The sequence below is a fragment of the Lepisma saccharinum genome, chromosome 1, assembly GCF_977018435.1.
Source record: "Lepisma saccharinum chromosome 1, izLepSacc3.1, whole genome shotgun sequence".
NCBI lineage: Eukaryota > Metazoa > Arthropoda > Insecta > Zygentoma > Lepismatidae > Lepisma > Lepisma saccharinum.
Genome location: NC_139229.1, coordinates 75,181,850 through 75,200,724, shown reverse-complemented (window position 1 = coordinate 75,200,724; position 18,875 = coordinate 75,181,850). Strand labels below are relative to the sequence as shown.

The window sequence follows — 18,875 nt, the reverse complement described above, 5'->3', positions numbered from 1 at the left end:
TCGGCCATTAAGGGTGCGAAAAATGACTGAAATAATATTTTAATCTTGTTGAGATAACATATCTGCAATGAATTACCTGACTCAAGGTAGATTTTGCCTACATTTAATTTCTCTAAGTCTTTCTGTTCCTGAGATAAGAGCAATTCACAACATTAATGGATGTACGAATTTTTCAAGCATTTTCTTTCTGGTTACTACAGTACTTCAAAAAATGGTGTTGTGGGTGGCGTGACAAAAAACTAATGGCGGTTTAATACATGACCTTCATCTTAACTTACGTAGTCCTTCTGTCCGCAAATACGTAAAATATGAAATTTGGTGACGTAGTGATGTGAAAATTAAGACAAAAAAGCAGAAGACAAATAATAAGATGTAGAAAGACCCAGATAAATTGCACATTTATCGCTTCCTAGCAGGCCAGGACTGTCTTGGGGAGACGTTACATAACAGTAACGTCCACTCTTTCTTCGGTAATGACGTAGGTATTGTAAGAATCCATCAGTTACGAAGGCAGGCAGCAAAACATTATATCGCTTATAGCATGTGATCACATTGCGTCATCTGCACGCATAACTGTTACTTTCAGCGAGTAAACTATTGCGTAATGTTCAACTTAAATTTGCGGAATTTAAACTATTTTAACACTTCTCTCTCTTTATTTCGTTATCTTTTTTTCTCCCTGACATTCCACAGTGGTTGGGATTCCACTTTAAAGTGTAGGCTAGTCCTGATTAGCCTATATAATGTAAAGTGAATTTTAACTTATTTTCTCATCAACTCTCTGTTTCACCCTCTTTCTTTCTCTCTCTTACTGTCCCCTCTTTCTTTCTCGCTTACTCTCTTTGTCTATTTTCTTACTTTCAGTCTATTTCTGTCTCTTTATTTTTCATTAATTTATTATCTTTCCTATCCCTTTTTGTCTCACTGTCTATTCCAATTTTCTCTCTGTATATCTTTCTCTGCCCTTTTTGTAACTTTCACTTTTCTCTCGGACTTTCGTTCTCTCTCTCTTCCATTTTGTATCTATTCTCTCTTTTTCTGTCACTTCGACTTCTCTCTCTCTTCCTTAGCCTTTCACATTCTTCCATTCTGTGCCTATTTCTGGTACTTTTTGTTCTCTCTCTCTCTCTCTTTCTTACCTTCTGTGCATATATCCCTATGTTATTCTCTCTGTCTCTTAATCTCTTATCTCTTATTTTGTCTTCCACTAATATCTCTTTTTCTCTGTCTTTACCCCTCTCTATCTTTCCCTATCACTTCCCTTTTTTTCTTACGCTCAGTCTATTTCTATCCTCTCTCTCTCTCTCTCTCTCTCTCTCTCTCTCTCTCTCTCTCTCTCTCTCTCTCTCTCTCTGTCTTCCTCTCTATCCCCCTCACTGCCCCATCCCGTGTGATATTATTTGATTTGGTGATTTTAAGGGAACATTATTCACAGAAAGGCTATCGGGACTGACCCTACAGTTTAAAATGGTATCAGAACCACTATGTGCCTCCACCGGGTATGGAACCTGGGACCCCTCGATTACAATGCAAGGAAGCTACCACTGTGCCATCGGGGAGACCACATGTGCTATTATAAAAATGCTCATAGTGTATTTCATGTGGGCTACCAGTTTTGAACACCCCAAGGTAGAGGATAAGTTCGTATTGCATGGACATAGATATTTTGAATTCGATTTCTGGTAAAACCTTGAACATACTACGCACATGCTGTGTTTTTTCATCTTTCATCACAATCGTTCTTCTTGGATCATTGACCAGCGTTAAATAACTGTCTAAAACTGACTTTCATAAGCATATGAAGTTCCAGCGTCAACCAACAAATGGCAGAGCAAAACAGACTCTATTTACACGTAAAATATAGGCTAGTGAATGTAATGTGCACCGCCGAAAAAGGTAATTTTATGCAATAACTGGTTGTCATGAATTTGATTTTTACAGAATGACACTATGTTATACAACAATGGATTTGTATTATATTACAGAATAACGCCATTTTATAAAACAATGGGCTTGTGTTATGAATTTAGTTTTATTACGTATTACGTAAAATGCCTAGCCGAAACAAACGAAAGATACTGAGTACAAAGACGATTTCGTTGCTGTGAGACGTTGGAGGGTGCACCAGCAAAAACCGCTAGTGTTTCCAATTCAGTGTTGTTGTTTTTTCCTTTTTAACTAAGGCTGGAGAAAGCACTGCGCTCGAATCTTAAGAATCATGGATTCTGATGCAAAAATTAAATTTGGAGACGAAATTTGACCCAAAGGAGTGTGAATTAGATTCGAGTGAATACTTGAATGCGACCAATAACATTACAAATAAACTAACCATCTGACTATAATCAGCGCGGCGGGGGAATATGTTTTCCTGTTCTCCATGTATATCAATCCTTCCGGTTTACTCAAGATGAAGGTGGATTGATTTAAATCAAGATTTAAATCAGATGATTTTTTAAAAAATAAATCGCTGATTTGAATCACTTTAAAGAAATATTTTATAGAATGAATAATGTACATAAGGAATATTTAGATATCAGAATCACTTTTGGTGAAAGTGCATTAATCTCGTAATCATTTAATGGTGTTTATTAGGCTCTAAGAAAGGAAACAATATATATGTACTGATGGGGTGAAGCTCATACGAAAGGAAATGTAATACGTAAACTGCAAACACACTTAAATTATCTTGATTTAAAATTCAATAATTTTTATAGGCAAAAATAGCAAACATTTTGTGTAGAATAATATACAAAAATACTAATAATGTTAAACCATCAATAGTGTCACTCTTAAACTGTAAATAAACATGGCAGCTGATATTTTGCAAACTATCATTTAAAAAAAAATACCAAAATTCACTGGACGGAACGTTACTGAAATTATTATACAGAGCATTCCCTGATTCGCTACGAGACTCGGCGGCAACCTGTCCGGCATCAGCGCTTGTCTTTCCCGCTGAACGGGTCAGCGACAGTCGCTAGAGTCGGCTATTAAAATTACAGTTTTCATATTGTGTAGTGACCTTGACTACAGAAGGTGTTGAAAATGATGTCCCTCTGGTGCAACACATTGCTGGCACCTCCGAAGGAAATTGGCATTTACACGTGCAAGTTCGTCTACTGTAATTCTCCCGATTTTTCGTACAATAGTCTCTTTTAACTCACGGATGGTGTGCGGATTGTCTTTGTATACTTTATGTCCCCATGTTTCTTTCCACTTTTATTCAGAACTGACCCTGTTACTCCAAACGTTTTTACGAGTTTTAATATAAGCGACTGTCGCGGACCCGTTCACCGGGAAAGACAAGCGCTGATGCCGGGCCGCTTGCCGCTGAGTCTCGTAGCGAATGTCAAGGAATGCGCTATAGTTTCATTTACACACTCAACAAACATTTTCATAGTAGGTTCATATGTACAGTATCAGCAACAGATAAATGTATATTTACACATAAATTTTTATTTGCTTTGATCAAACGGTTCAAATAATTTTGGGGGCGATTTACCAGAAAAAGCCGTTCTATTTTAAAAATATATATGTCTATGTGTATGGTGCCAAAAATCATACAAGCAATTTAAACGCGTCTTTTAAAAAATAATAAAAAAATCGATTTGTCAAGAAATCCGATTTATATAAAAGAATCAACAAAAATATTTTTAAAAAAAATATATATATGATGTTTATCAACCTTGCTCAAGATTTAATACAATCTCTCAGAAATTGGCAGAAATATTAAAACGGCTATTAAGAAGTCCACCCTACAGTTCTACGTACATATTAAGTTAAATTATAAGCAAGATACAGAGAGAACAGATATCTTCTACTCACAGTGTCCAACAGCTCAATCCATTTCAGCATGAAATAGTACCAACACACGGCCGCTTCCTATAAATTGAAGAAAGAGTATCGTCAATGAAATAATTCACACATTATATCACATTCTACACACAGAAAACTAAATGCATAATATCGATTGATGCACCAGAATGCATGGATTGGTACACTAAATTGTGTTTTATGGCTTCTTCAGAGAATCAGATTCACATTTGATGCATTTGGGTGCATTTTTGTATGTCGTGAAAGAATCATCAAAGTGCATCATTTGATTCAAGTGAGGATTTCTTTCATTCGAGATGCACTTCAAAGCATCAGTTGATGCACCTTGATGCACCAGAATGCATCTTTTTTGATGATGCACTTAAATGTTTCGTCTGAGCTACATAAACTCTTCTGGGGGAAGCGGTAGCTCGTAAGCACTCGCTTTGCTGCATCCTTCATCTGCGGAGGTACCTAGATAAACTTAATCTACACAACCTCTTAAATGAATGACAACTCACACATATTCATGTATAAAAAGACCTAAGACTGCATTGGCAAAGTTGGCGTATGAGAGAAAAGCATATTACCTGTCTCGTTCTGGAAGAGATGGTCAGTAAGAGTTTCAAAGTTAACTCTCACACACACACTGTTGTTAGTCTCTTAAAATTGTCTCTTAACTTCTCTGCACTTCTCTCCGAACAACTTTTCGATCTGACGTTAACTTTCCAAAATAAAGATCGACTGCCTTCCAAATTAACCCTGTCTCTTTCTTTCAGACTCCCGCTCGACTCTCAAAACCAAGCCCCGCTGTTCAACTCCCGACCAACTCCTTTTCAAGCTAAACTCCGACTGTTTCCTCAAGATTCAACTTGCATCATCTCAACCTAGACTCCTCCTACTTTTCTCCGTCTCACTCCACTTTACCTCTGAAATAACTGGAAAATGCATTTTGCTGAAGTTAACACATTCTTTATTGTTTCCTGCCTGCTACAAGGCTAAAGCGTAACTCGAAAATGGGAGGTACGCTACGGTGTCAGACTGGCGAAAAAAAATCCTTTGAATTTTTAAAAATTAAGATAAAGTGCAGATATGTTGCCGTTTGTGCCAATCCAGTCCTTCAAAAGGTCGATTTATTAGCAAATAAAATAAAACAGTCCAATAAAACAAAATTACCAACACCCAAGAAAATAAAAAATAAATAAAAGGAAAAACAAATTGAAATCTAAACACAAGTTCATAGCCAAGCTCAATGCGTAGATCATAAAGGAATGAAGGCTTGCGTGAAAAAAACACAGAAAAGCTTCCTGGAAACGTTTATAAACACTCGGCATTGCCAGTGACTCCACATATTAAGTTTTCATTTCAGAACGGCTGGATATGCTCGCAATAGTAGGAGACTAAATTAACAAGTTAACCACAGTAGAGAATAACATGTCGAATTTTATTGTTATGAACTTACCCTAATCGCGAGAGGCGAGTTACTCCTGTCTACCCTTTGGCAAATGACATTTATTCGTTGCAAATAAGTCACCCTGGAGATCTGGAATACAAACAAAAAAGGGTTTAATAAGAGTTCTTAATGTTACGTGTATCTAGCTTGTAAGTATTTAAACGCCAAGTAATGAAATTGCAATACAACCTCAGAATACATGCACGGTATATGGTGAGAAATATGGGGGGGGGGGTTTGGTCTGAAGTATCCCTCCCCAAATGTTCCTCCCCCTGAAATATTTTTGAAAGTTAGCACTTTCTCATTGTAACATATGTCTTCTAAGATCTTAATTGCAACAGTGCACTGCTCTTAGATTTCGATTGCCTTGGTAATTTTACGCTCCGATAGTGTTCTGATGACATAGTGCAAGAGTCAATATTAGCAAGTTTAAGAACAGTAAATACACCTTTGCCTACACTGGAAAGACTGAACGTCAAAAATTCATTTCTTGTGTTGTACAACATCATTGTATCCCAATTTGAAATCCTGTGCAGTGGTGCTGGAACTGGGTACGGGGGTACTACAGTGTCCCTCCAACTTTTTGGAAGTGGTACAGTACTTCTCTACAGTGGAGTCGCCTTAATAACCGGTGTCAATTACGGCGCAGAACGGTTATTTTGACAAACTCCTGTTTCCCTAATGGCTGCTTTAGGGAGGGGCATTTTTAACGTTGTCAGATCTTGCCCAAGCGGTGGGCGTAATTGGCTGTTTGACGGCGAGATCCTTCGCAGGTAAACGCGGCAACACCGGGTCACTGCCCTAAAGGAGGAGGTTCCTGAGGCAGATGAGCGGCGGGACTGTAAATCCTTTGTCACACCAGTGCGTAGTTAGAGATCGGTTAGTTCATTGAACTCTCCAGCCTAATTATTGCCTATTTTTGTGGGAGCAGGAAAAGGTTTATCATCCATTTTACCTTGACTCATCTCACTCAACAGGTCGCTAGGTGCCGTGGCTTGCCGCGAGTTGATAGCTTACTGGAGATGAGGCCTTTCTCGAAAAAGGTTTATTATCCAAATCATTTGTCACGAATTGTACTTCTTGCTCCCTCTCAATGAGTTGACAAATGCAAAATGCTCCCGTTCAAAGACTCTAGTTTTAAGAACCTATTATACTACATTAGTTACCTCCCCCTGTACTTATTGGTCAAGCTCTATCTCTCGAGTCATCACCAGTGGCATCGCGTACGGTTCGCATACGAGTGTTCACAATAATGTTTTTGTACTGAATGCAGATTTACTCATCTCCCTTGTAACTTGATATTCAATTGAGAAAGTGAGAATAACAGTTCAATTTATTTTCAACAATTCCCCCCCCCCCCCAAATCACGCTATATTTGAAGTAATGCAAGAAGGACCTATGGGAAATTGTCCCTCTCCTCCTTAAAATCCGCCAGGTTTAGCGAATTGGTGCTAAAGTTTGTAACTATATAGCACAGGCCTTTTCGAGTGTCCTTAGATATGTCTTGTATATGCTGCACTCTGGTGCCGAATGTAAGAAGTATTGTCGCTTGCATCAGTGTTCGCACAGCGAAGTGAACATCTTTTTAGGTATAGTGGCCAACAGCCCCTTAGCTGTCAGCTCTATACAACACGCACAGCAATTGTGTTCAACGCCCTCCGTGGAACACTGTAGGAGTCAGTGTTACCAACTATCTAAAAAAGGTTGGAGTCAGTGTTACCAACTATCTAAAAAAATATCAGACGTGAAATAAGTCGTGTCAGAGTAAATTTTGTGTATATACTCGTACATCAAACATAGTATTTTTTCGAATAAAAATATATGTGTGTGTGCATTTAATATGTACGTGCTCATGCGAACATTATCAGGCGACGCGCCTGGTCATCACTTGCGCAAATGATTTGTTTTCGTTCGCTTGTTCCAAAGACTCCTGGGAGAGAGTACAAATAAAATTCTTCGTGTCTGCTCAAAACCTATTCCTCGAGCACTGAGAAAACCGAGTTGTTATACTGCTTTCGGTTCTTGCATAGGAGAGTAGGGAGGAACACGTGAACGCTTGAAGCTGTTGCCACGGTGACGGGAAATCATTGTGATTCACTGAATTTCCAAGCTTATATCTCAGAGCAAGAGTTCGGAGTCCAAGCAGCGGTTAAGTCTAACGGTCTCCGTCGGTTAGCAAATTAATGGGTCTCCTTGACCTGCGACCGATGGGTGCATGTTGGTAGCTGAAGATGTCATTTACGACTGAACAAAAGTCCGGCGTGTGGCAACACCACTTTTTGCACTCTACAGCCGGAGACGAAAAGTCTGAGTTGATTCTTCCAGCGCGAAGCATTTAGCAGTCGACAGACGGTTTGGCAACAGCGCGCTCGTTGTCCAATCATAGGGCAGGAATTTCAGCCGCCTTCCTAGTTGACCGAAACTTTACATTTATATTATACTCTGTCCCCGGAATCTCTGGAGTAAAGTCGCGCATAGCGGCAGAGAAGGGGGGAGATCCAGTGGGCAGAGCGAAGCAGTACACTATGCTGCGAAGGCTGGTAATTGCAGTCTCTTTCCCCTCTCAACGCAATCCCGTTCCCTCTCAAGTGTTCATTGGTGGAGTCGTCTCGCGTCACTACTTGGGCAGAGACTTATTTTCGTTCGTTTATTCCAGAGATACCCGGGACAGAGTATAGATTCGCACATTCTTTATAACTGAGAAAATGAAATTGTACTTACTTCCCAGAACAGGAAAAGGTTCGCTAATATCTGCGTGACATTGTAGAACCTGACCAATCCATCTATTTCGAATTTCTTCCTGTTCTCCATGAGCTTTGGCCCCACCACGGCGCATATGTAGACGTAGAGGAAGATGAGGCCAAACACGAGAATCGGACATCTGATCATGGGCCATTCGTTTGTCCTTTCGTCTGAAAAAAAAATAAGGCGAAATAAGACTGAAAACATCACATGTACAGTTCAAGCGGAGGTTGAGCCTGAAATGATTTCCACACTTACTAAACTAAAACTGGTGTAATGGTGATGCTGTCGCCTTGAAATCAAGGGGTCCGGGTTTGATTCCCGATGGGAGGTATACTGCACAGTGGTTGAGATTCCATTTAGACGTGTAGGTTCAGTACCAACCAGTCTCTCTGAGTATAAATTTGTTAACGCTAACAAAAACAGATGAACATCTCCCGTAATCAGAAATGGCTAATTACAATAAAGTGTGGATGTTCTAACTTTAGGCGATTTCATGAAAATCTTTTCACCTTAGCATCCGGCGAAGATACATAGTTGGAAACAGAACTGCCAATTTTAGTTCTTCCTCCGCGTTACAAATTTTTAAGTTGTAGTCGTAAAGTAACTATTGATAACATTATTTCTTTTTAAATAGTAACCTGTTACAGTTCTCCGGCAACTTACTTTCAAAAGTAGTTAGAATTCCTCAAAAAAGTAAAACTTCCCCCAATGCTTCACTCATTGAAATCACATGTAGTTACAAATTCAAATGTTATGATCCATTCAAGTAAACCAACAATCAACTTCATTTAAGGATAGAATTAAAACAAGTCAATCAATAATAAAATAAAACAAAATCAATGAAATCAGGATATAGCCAAAATATACATTGGTATCCCAAACTAGAGATCAGTAATATAATTTTAACATAATTATCGTTTGTATCACCTTAAAATACGGATCTTTAAAGTTTACAGAAACTTTTCTTTTTTTTAAGAAGAAAGTCACTGAGCAACTTTACAGGTAACAGACTGACCGTTTAGAAGCAGTTTAATTTGTATTTCATCTCTTTGTATTTAATTCGTGAGATATAGAACAAGAAAATGTAACCCAAAATATTTGCAAGTAGTAGTCATTCTACTTCTTCTTTCTTCTTCTTCTTTCGTCTGTCTTCAAATGTATTCTGCCACCACTACATAGAGAGAAATTTGAACGTAACACACTGACACAATTGGCAACATATAATTCTGGATTTTCTGAATCAAAGTTAGTGTAATAGTCCTTGATGAGATAATTTTTAGAGAAAAAACTTTTAGAGTTTACAAACATATGTATTGTACATTCGCAATATAAAGATGTCCTCCTTTAAGACAATGTACAGCACATAGCTCTTCACTTATATATAATTTTGACCATTTGTCTGGAATTGCTCCACTGTTCTTGTTATAATTTATGCAAGAGCTCAAAGGAAATTATACAGATGCTGAGTTTAAATGTTACTAACACTACGCAGTGCATCCGGTGCAGTTTTATTACGTACGATTATGGATTTTAATAGCACCACTCTTTGAGCTTAAGCCAGCCTTGAGGATATAAAACTTGCTACACGTGAGTAAACATAACACCGTGTCCATTTTTTTGTGTATAAGAAAAGAAAGTACATTATTGCCACTATTTTTTATAACTACGGCTACAAAGTTATGAAAGGGAACATGGCCTGTGAAAAACTTGATTCATAAATAGATAGAGAGAGGAAGATAGATTAAGGGCGAGGAAAAGTGATGAAGATAAGTAAGTAGATAAAATGTTGGAGCAGAATCACAGAAAGAGAGAGAAGGAAAGGACAAGGAAGTACACAGGGAGGGGCAGGGTGCGAGAACACTGCAGATTGGTGAGGGGAAGGAGCAGACAGACAGACCCGCGCGTGCCACACACACACACACACAATATATATATAATGTCATTAAATATGTGCCAATTATTAAATAATCAAATTATATTATAAAATATACAATATATTATATCCGCTGTCCTTAATTTAAAATTCGATTGCAATTTGAAGATTTTAATACACTACTAATGCTATGAACATGAACAATGATTTGTGTGACTAAGGGGGAAAGGGCAAAAATTAAGAGACATTAAGAAAATAATAGTTTCCTATATAAAATTCACATCTAAATGCTATTACATGTTTTATTTATATATTTTGCAGCGATGAGAAATGGAGAAGAAACAACAAATCAGACTAATTCCTGTGTTCTGGGGATTGCTGGGTTGAGTGTCCTTAGAGATGAGGCTCTTTGTTGTCCGTTCTTTGTATGTTTTAGATATTATTCCAGTAAAACATATTCGACTCCCAAACTAATTGTTTAAGTTTGTTGTTAGAACAAAAACTCTTCCCCCCCGAAAAATTTAGGTGAGGAGGGAAATTTCAGGATAAGATCGTTGGTGGGGGGGGATTCCTCATGTCTCCCCGGGATTTCATACACTGGGGGCGGCTTGGTGGGGCTACAGCTTCATATCCATCTGCATAAATGCCTCAACTGGGAACAATCCCATATACACAGAGAGAGAGAGAGAGAGAGAAAGAAAGAAAGAGATAAATAACAGAGAAAAGATAAAAGCAAAGATGTAAGATAAAAAAGTAAAAACAAGGGAGTAATTCTTCTTTGCTAATAGGGAATTTCCGTGTGAAGAATAGTACTTTGAAGAAAATAATTTTTGTGCCTTCTCACAGCTTCAGTTTTCTTCACCATTATGGTTGCTATTAACCTAAAGAATTAGCAAAGTCTTAAAAATACTACACAAAATTATTATTGCTACAACTAGACCTCCTAGTCGTGAGTTCCCCTGCTTTAATTGCTGTTTACCCATGTACGGAACATAATTATGTCTGAACTCACCTGCTAAATCATAGGCGATGAGGTTGTAGAAGTCCACAAGGGGTTGAATTATCGCTGTCATTTTTCCTATGGAATACAAAATAAATCAATTATATTGTAAGAACAAGTTCATGGTAATGTTTTAAAATCAGTATCACAAAACCTGAATGGGTATAATTAAAGTTATTTATATGAAATTATCGTGATAGTAATCAGTTCAAGAGCCGTGCGTTACAACTGTGATTTTTAGTGCTTGCATATATATAGACCGGGGAGACATCTATTGACGAGAAACTATAATAGTTTGAGTCTGCCACTAATAAAAAGTAAAGTGCTAGTAGTATCGGAATGCGCCAAGGCCTGTTTTCTCCATGGGTGGTCTTTTATTTGCACGTACTTATAACTAATTTGCACGTACTTAGAACTTATTTGCGCGTACTTAGAATTCATTAGCAAGTACTTAGAGTACTTTACATTTATGTATTTGCATGTTTATAACTTTTTATGAATATATATTTATTTATTTTATGAAAAATATGTATATAAAAGGTAATTAGAGGTACTAAATGCTATGCATATGGTTTTATATTCATTACTGCAAAGTATGTAACGTATAAAATGTTAAAATTAATGTTTATAATATTGAAAATAAGTTTTCTATGGTTTATGAACCGCTATGAACGGTGGTAATGGCTGTAGGTACAGGTCCAATTACGATTGGGGACGGTCCCGGTACTCGAACCCACGATATGTAATGTTATTAATTAGTACTATGTAATAATTGCATTATATTATGAAACACGATGGTGCAACACGCTAGACAGAATACTGTCTCCGAATCTCGACTCGGCTGTGAAGGTAGACAGAGAGAATGAATTAATATTCAGCGCAGGTAGAGGAGAAAGGAATTTTGGGGAAGCGCGCTCAAGGTCAAATGACGTCAGAACGCTAGGACAAAGGAAGAATCTGATTGACCAATCAGAGAACGCGTCGGTAGGTTTTCAGAACCGGTTTTTCCAAGGTTAACCAGTACGCAAGAACAGGGGAAAGGTATGCAATACTGTAGGGCAGGGGAGGGATTCAATCAGACAACAAAGAATGTCTTAGAATGCGCAGCAAGGGTCAAATCTCTGAAGCTATGCGGTTTCCGCCGCCAATTAATATTCCGCTCAGGTTTGCCTTCAAGGCACAGGACGCTTTAGCGCAGGTTTTTTTTTATCTGTACTATGAAGAAGGGAGAGCTATTAGGGACGGGGCCTACAGTTTTCACCATTTGCTTTTATCACGGGGTAACGAACCTAGGACCCTTTGATTATTGATTTAGGTAGTAAATGTATGTTACTGGGTGCTATTTAACTTAATTTTGAGTTTATTTTTTACCACACTTTGACTTTATGTCAAACATTTTCACAGCTTATCCTTATTTTTACAAAAATAACACTATTTGTACTATTCAAGCAACATTTTTTATTAAATTTTGGACTCACAAAGACATTTTTTTCTACGTTTAACTTATTATTTTACAACTTTATATTAATTTTTTACCAAAATAACACTATTTGTACTATTCAGGCAACATTTTTTATTAAATTTTGGACTCGCAAAGATATTTTTACAAATTTTTAACTTATTATTTTACAATTTTATGTTAATTTTTTACCAAAATAACACTATTTGTACTATTCAGGCAACACTTTTATTAAATTTTGGACTCAAAGACATTTTTTCAACTTTTATTTGTTTATTTTACAACTTTATGTTAATTTTTACCAAAATAACACTATTTGTACTATTCAGGCAACATTTTTTATTAAATTTTGTATTTACAAAGAGATTTTTTTCTACGTTTAACTTATTATTTTACAACTTTATATTAATTTTTTACCAAAATAACAATATTTGTACTATTGAAGCAACATTTTTTATTAAATTTTGCACTCACAAAAAACATTTTTCAACTTTTAACTTATTATTTTACAAATTTATATTAATTTTTTACCAAAATAACAATATTTGTACTATTCAAGCAACATTTTTTATTAAATTTTGCACTCATAAAAAACATTTTTCAATTTTTTAACTTATTATTTTACAACTTTATGTTAATTTTTACCAAAATAACACTATTTGTACTATTCAGGCAACATTTTTTTATTAAATTTTGGACTCAGAAAGATATTTTTACAACGTTTTAACTTATTATTTTACAAGTTTATACCTATTTTTGACCTAAATAACACTATTTACACTATTCAGGAAAGACTTTTAGTTACATTTTCGGCACACAAAGTGTGTGTTCTCAACTTTTATTTGTTTATTTCTCAAGTTTAGTCTAATATTTACTCAAATAGCACGATTTGATCGTGTCTTTTATTACATTTTGGACACACACACACACACACACACACACACACACAGAGAGAGAGAGAGAGAGAGAGAGAGAGATTTTTCCAAGTTTACAGGATTATTCTCCAAGTTTACTCAAATAACACAATTTAAATGTGTTTTGAATTATATTTTGTACACATGAAGCGTGTTTCGTCAAGTTTTACCCTTTTATTTTACAAGTTTAGGCTTAATATTACTCAAATAACACAATTTAATCTAGTCAGGAAGGATTTGTTATTATATTTTGGATGCACAAAGAGATGTTTTCAACTTTTTTTACTGATTTTTTGCAGGGTACGTATTAATTTTTATTTATTTTGTTTTGTATTATATATACATTTACAAATTTTAACTTAGAGTTTAGTATTTATTTAAATTTTTTCAAAAACACTAAAAAAGAGTACTTTTAGCTAAAATGTAAGCCACAGAATATATTATTATTATTATTATTATTATTATTATTAGGGTTTACTGATTTCCACTATGCTATTTTTGGTTCTGTATTTCTATATGTATTTATTTAGGTCCGGTTACGCCTGCTACGTAGGAAAGTTTGTTTATTTTAGAGTTTGCTGAGTATTTTGTTACTTTTATACTAGGTAAAGTTTCCAAAATATATCAGGTAGGGCTCCATCCATATACTTTTGTTTTTGCTGTTTGGAGATGATGCGATCAGCATCACTCTCCATCTGCTTTTTATTTTATGTACCCAATATTATTTTGAGGCTTAGTGAATTCCAGAGCCTATTTATGCAGGAGAGAGGGCTTGAAAATTTTGATTTCAGATAACCCACAACTATTTGTCAGAGTATTTTAAAGGATATTTTATATTTATTATGTGCCACTAGAATATCAAAGCTTGCTTAATTTTTATGTCTGTAACGCTGTTATTGTATTTCTAGCTAAGGCTTACTGGATAAAAGTAGTGTCAATATGTACCTTTGACGACAACTCTGATTTCTTGACCAAACGACCACAAAAACTTGAAAAACTCACTTTCTCTCCCTGTTTCGTGCCTCATTTATTGTACTGACGATGTTTCACGGGCGCAAAAAGGCAGTGATGAGTGAAAGATGAGCTCTCATCCTCTCATCCTCTCATCCTCTCATCTTCTCATCTTCTCATCTTCTCATCTTCTCATTCTCTCATCTTCTCATCTTCTCATCCTCTCATCTTCTCATCTTCTCATCCTCTTATTCTTCAAGGACCAAATGTTTGTAGATCTTGACTTTTGTAAACCTCTCATCCTCTCATCTTCTCATCCTCTCATCTTCTCATCCTCTCATCTTCTCATCTTCTCATCCTCTCATCCTTCAAGGACCAAATGTTTGTAGATCGTGACTTTTGTAAACCTCTCATCTTCTCATCCTCTCATCCTTTCATCCTCTTATTTTTTCTTCCTCTCTACCTTTAGAACATTGTCGTCAACATTAGAGATGAAGTTGGAGTGCTGGAATCAACGGGACCAAAATGTTTATATATCGTGATCTTCGTAAACCTCTCTCTGGGGGGAACGATGTGGCATATACACACGCGCGCGCTCTCATCCTCTCATCCTCTTATTCTCTCATTCTCTCATTCTCTTATTCTCTCATCCTCTCATCTTTTGAAAGATGAGTGCACCTTATCGTAATTTTCCAAGTCCGGGACCAAATGTTTATATATCGTGATCTTCGTAAACCTCTCTCTCGGGGGAACGATGTACCACACACACACACACACACACACACACACACACACACCATCACACACACACACACACACACACACACACACGCGCGCGCACGCGCGCGCGCGCGCGCGCGTATGCCTCTTATTATTTTCTGTATTGTGACGCAAACAAACAAACAAATAATAATTGTTGTTTTTTAGGATACCTGGCCCCTATAACCTCGCCAGGGGTGCGTGTGGTGGCGGCGAAATCATCACGAGTTTAGATTTGTACTGCGAATGTTGTCAAAAATTTAATCAATGTTGTTTATTCTCAATGCTAGAATCTTACATAGATTATTCTCTAAAAAACGAAAATCGATAATCCTATGCCAAGACCCCAAGGTATTCAGGCAATTTCTAATGTTCGCGTGGATAGCGATGCTTGGTAGAATTTTTCCCGTCCCTGTGGAGAAATTGTGTTTCGTCGCTCAATGTAACATTTTCATCACGGACCAAACTATCCACAGCAACCCCTCCCCGAACCCATTCACCTTGCATCCTCTTCCGCCCGAAGAGATTCTATTTTTTTTTCAGCTTTCCCACGGTCCTGAATAAAGAATCCATCACATCCCCCGATAACAATAGAATTAGAAGCGGATGCGGCGGAAGCGAACACAGCAGCATCTTCCGCTTTTTGAGTTTTGTGCTGGGGGGATCGTCCGTTTCACACACCACACCCTGACGGGGCGTGGAATAGAGGCCGAGGGGGAAATGATCGACAATACATGCATAGGTGGAACTGTCAACGTCCCGTTTATTGTTATTTGTCCCCCACAGGATATTGTGCGCATCACAAAAGTTTTTTGTTGAAAAAAAATATAGCATGAGTGAATCAGTCAACAAGGGTTTTATTTGCTAGGACATTGACTATAGCGCTCATTGTGTTTTCACCAAAGAGAGTCGTGTGGAGTAGGAAGGAGGGAAGGAGAAAAAGGAGAGGAGTTCCTATATAACGTACCAGTTTCTTCTTTTGTACATCATTATCATAGTGAACGTCAATCGTGGCAGTTCAGTATTCTTAATTGTTTGTCTGGCAGTATACATATATATCATCGTGGAAGTTTTAGTGAGCTACAAGTTTTATTTTGAAGTTTCTCTATCTCTCTATCTCTCTTGAAAGGTGAACGTCAATCGTGGCAGTTTAGTATACTTAATTGTTTGTCTGACAGTATACATATATATCATCGTGGAAGTTTTAGTGAGCTACAAGTTTTTATTTTGGAGTCTCTCTCTATCTCTCTTGAAAGGTAAGTTTTTATTTTTTCATGATATATTAATATTTTTTGTTTTGCCTCTGACACACACATATTCAGAGGAGTCATAAAAAAATTGACACACACTTACATGTCGCATATTTTTAACCTCCTACAACAGTGCACACACACATACATACATACATACTGTTCGCGTCTAATATATATATGTGGAAGGAAAAAATGTCTAGCATTTTTTTCAATTTTTTTTCCTTCTGTTTCAGTGCGCTTTCCACTACCACCACCACAACCCCCCCAAAAATATTTCTCTGTATATATATATATAAATAACAGAGAGAAAAAATGGAACCGCAACCAGGTCCCTCCGGTTTTTGCGGGAAACTGGCATGTCGCAACTGTGCGAAGTTGATTTCTAAAGCTAACATTGCTAGGCATTTGAAAAAATGTCGTCTACCGGATCATGATGTTGTAGTCCCGCCGGCAAAAAAATCTCGTATTGATGCGTATGAAGGCGGTGCTTTGAATAAAAGTGCACGCATCATGACGTATAAATCTGGAAGCGAAAAGTGTGACTCGAGCATCTTCCTCAACAATGTGAAATCTCTGGTAGTCGATAAATTACGTGATTGCCTTGTCAATGTTGCAATTAAAATTCATCTCGTCTTGACCCTGCTGTATGAGAAAGTTGTCTCGTCCGAGTCAAGCACTTTTAGTTTTTACGTAGGGTGTGAAGGCTTACACGATGACAATAACGAGGATCTTGACGAGATAGTGACACGGCTATTTGAGCACTTGACACAAAAACAAGAAGAGTTTGAAGGTAGAGGAAGTGGATGGAGTCTTTGCGGTCGCAGCCACATGTTAGAACTTCGAGTCTGCAATTTCAAACCATTACGCAGCGCTCAAAAAAAAACAAAAAACAAAAAAAGCAAAATGCAGTGTTGAACATAGAAAGTAATGATCAGAAGAGTTTCCTATGGTCTGTCATCGCCGCATTACACCCAGCTAATAATGTTCACCCCGAACGTCTGTCCAATTACAGAGGATACGAGGGAAGATACGAGAATATGATGAGAGGAATTTCCTATCCTGTGCCCCTGAATAAGATCAATCAAATTTTAAAAAACTATAGAGAGGAAAAAGGAGAAGATATCGATATTTCTGTCTTTGGGGTTGACGATTCCGGCAATATTTGTGTCTTAAGGCCTGCTAGAACCCAGAATAATGTAATTCGACTCTTGCTTGTAGATGGGCGTTACAGTTTAATTCGGAATTTCTCACGATTAGTAGGAAGACAGATCACCAAGCATCACGATAAGATCGAAATTTGCGATCGATGCTTGAGAATTTTTCGCGGGGGTAAGAAGATGAAAGAACAGCACAAGTGTTTTGGCTCCGTGAATGCAGAACCCGAAGATGTCATGCCGGAACCCGGAACCAAGATGAAATTTCAGAAACACCAGGCTCTTCTCCACCATCCCGTCGTCCTTTATGCCGACTTTGAAAGCTTCCAACTTCCCATGACGTCTTGCAACCCTGATCCCTCTACCTCAAGCACGATCCAAATTTTTCACCACGAGCCTTGCAGTTTCTCCATCTACGGAGAAAAATTGAATGATGTCATCTTGTATTGCGGACCTGATGCGGCAAAACATTTTGTTAAGAAGATAGCGGAATGCGCGAGAGAACTTGCACCCAGCCTGAAAGGCTCTTACGTTTCTCCACCTGCTCTCACGACGGAACAACAACGGGGACATGACGCGGCGACAAGATGCGCGGAGTGTAACCGGGTTTTCACCGCCGAAAATTACAAGGTCGTCCACCATAACCATCAGAATGGATTATTCCTAAACACCATCTGTAATTCGTGCAATCTCAAGATTAAGGAGTCGCATTTCGTTGCCGTGTTTCTGCACTACACGGAGAAGTACGACACGCATCTCTTCGTCAAAGAGCTCTACAACATAACTTCTCGAATCAGGATCATTCCGAGAACGAGTGAGAAGTATATTGCGGTAAGAATTTGGATCCCTCTCCAAGAAGGAGGAAGTGTGGAAGTGCGAATCCTGGACTCTTACAATTTCCTGTCCTCCAGCCTCGCAAGCCTTGCATCTCAACTTGGCGACGAAGATCTTGTGGCCACCAAGCAAAAATGTTTTTCGGGGAGAGATGAGAATTTGAATCTGTTGCGTCGCAAGGGCGTCTACCCCTACGAGTACGTCAACGATTTCGAGAAATTTGACGAGACGGAACTTCCACCCCGGGAGGCATTTTATTCTCATCTCACGGAGGACGTCTGTTCCGAAGAGGACTACGAACACGCTCGTAGTGTATGGAGAGCATTTAATTGCCAAACTTTTCGCGATTATCACGATCTCTATCTGAAATTGGACGTGACTCTCCTCATGGACATTTTCGAATCGTTTCGTAAGAGATGCATCGCGATATACAAGTTGGATCCTGCGTATTTCTTCACGACGCCGGGGTTGACTTGGGCTTCGATGATGAAATACACCAACGTGGAACTAGGACTCATCGCAGAGAAGGAACAGTATGCTTTCATGGAGAGTGCGATACGCGGTGGCATTGTCCAATGTCCCCGACGCCATGCTCAGGCAAACAATCCTCATACGCCTGGTTACGATGCATCGAAGCCCAACACCTATATTGTCTACTGGGATGTCA

General features: G+C 37.9%; 1 protein-coding gene and 1 long non-coding RNA gene across 2 annotated transcripts in view; one reads left to right on the top strand and one right to left on the bottom strand.

The window, feature by feature from the left end:
* The window catches only part of LOC145996692 (uncharacterized), a 186,440-nt gene that overhangs the window by 60,141 nt on the left and 107,424 nt on the right, over positions 1–18,875 (top strand). The gene's annotated exons all lie outside the window — the stretch shown is intronic.
* The window catches only part of LOC145979837 (very long chain fatty acid elongase AAEL008004-like), a 94,023-nt gene that overhangs the window by 45,993 nt on the left and 29,155 nt on the right, over positions 1–18,875 (bottom strand). The window contains exons 2-5 of the mRNA XM_083112886.1: positions 10,897–10,962; positions 7,988–8,178; positions 5,276–5,356; positions 3,826–3,882 (exon numbers count right to left, since the gene is read on the bottom strand). Of these exons, the coding sequence (XP_082969012.1) occupies positions 3,826–3,882; positions 5,276–5,356; positions 7,988–8,178; positions 10,897–10,957 (390 nt within the window). The 5' untranslated portion in view covers positions 10,958–10,962. The remainder of the gene's footprint in view (positions 1–3,825; positions 3,883–5,275; positions 5,357–7,987; positions 8,179–10,896; positions 10,963–18,875) is intronic.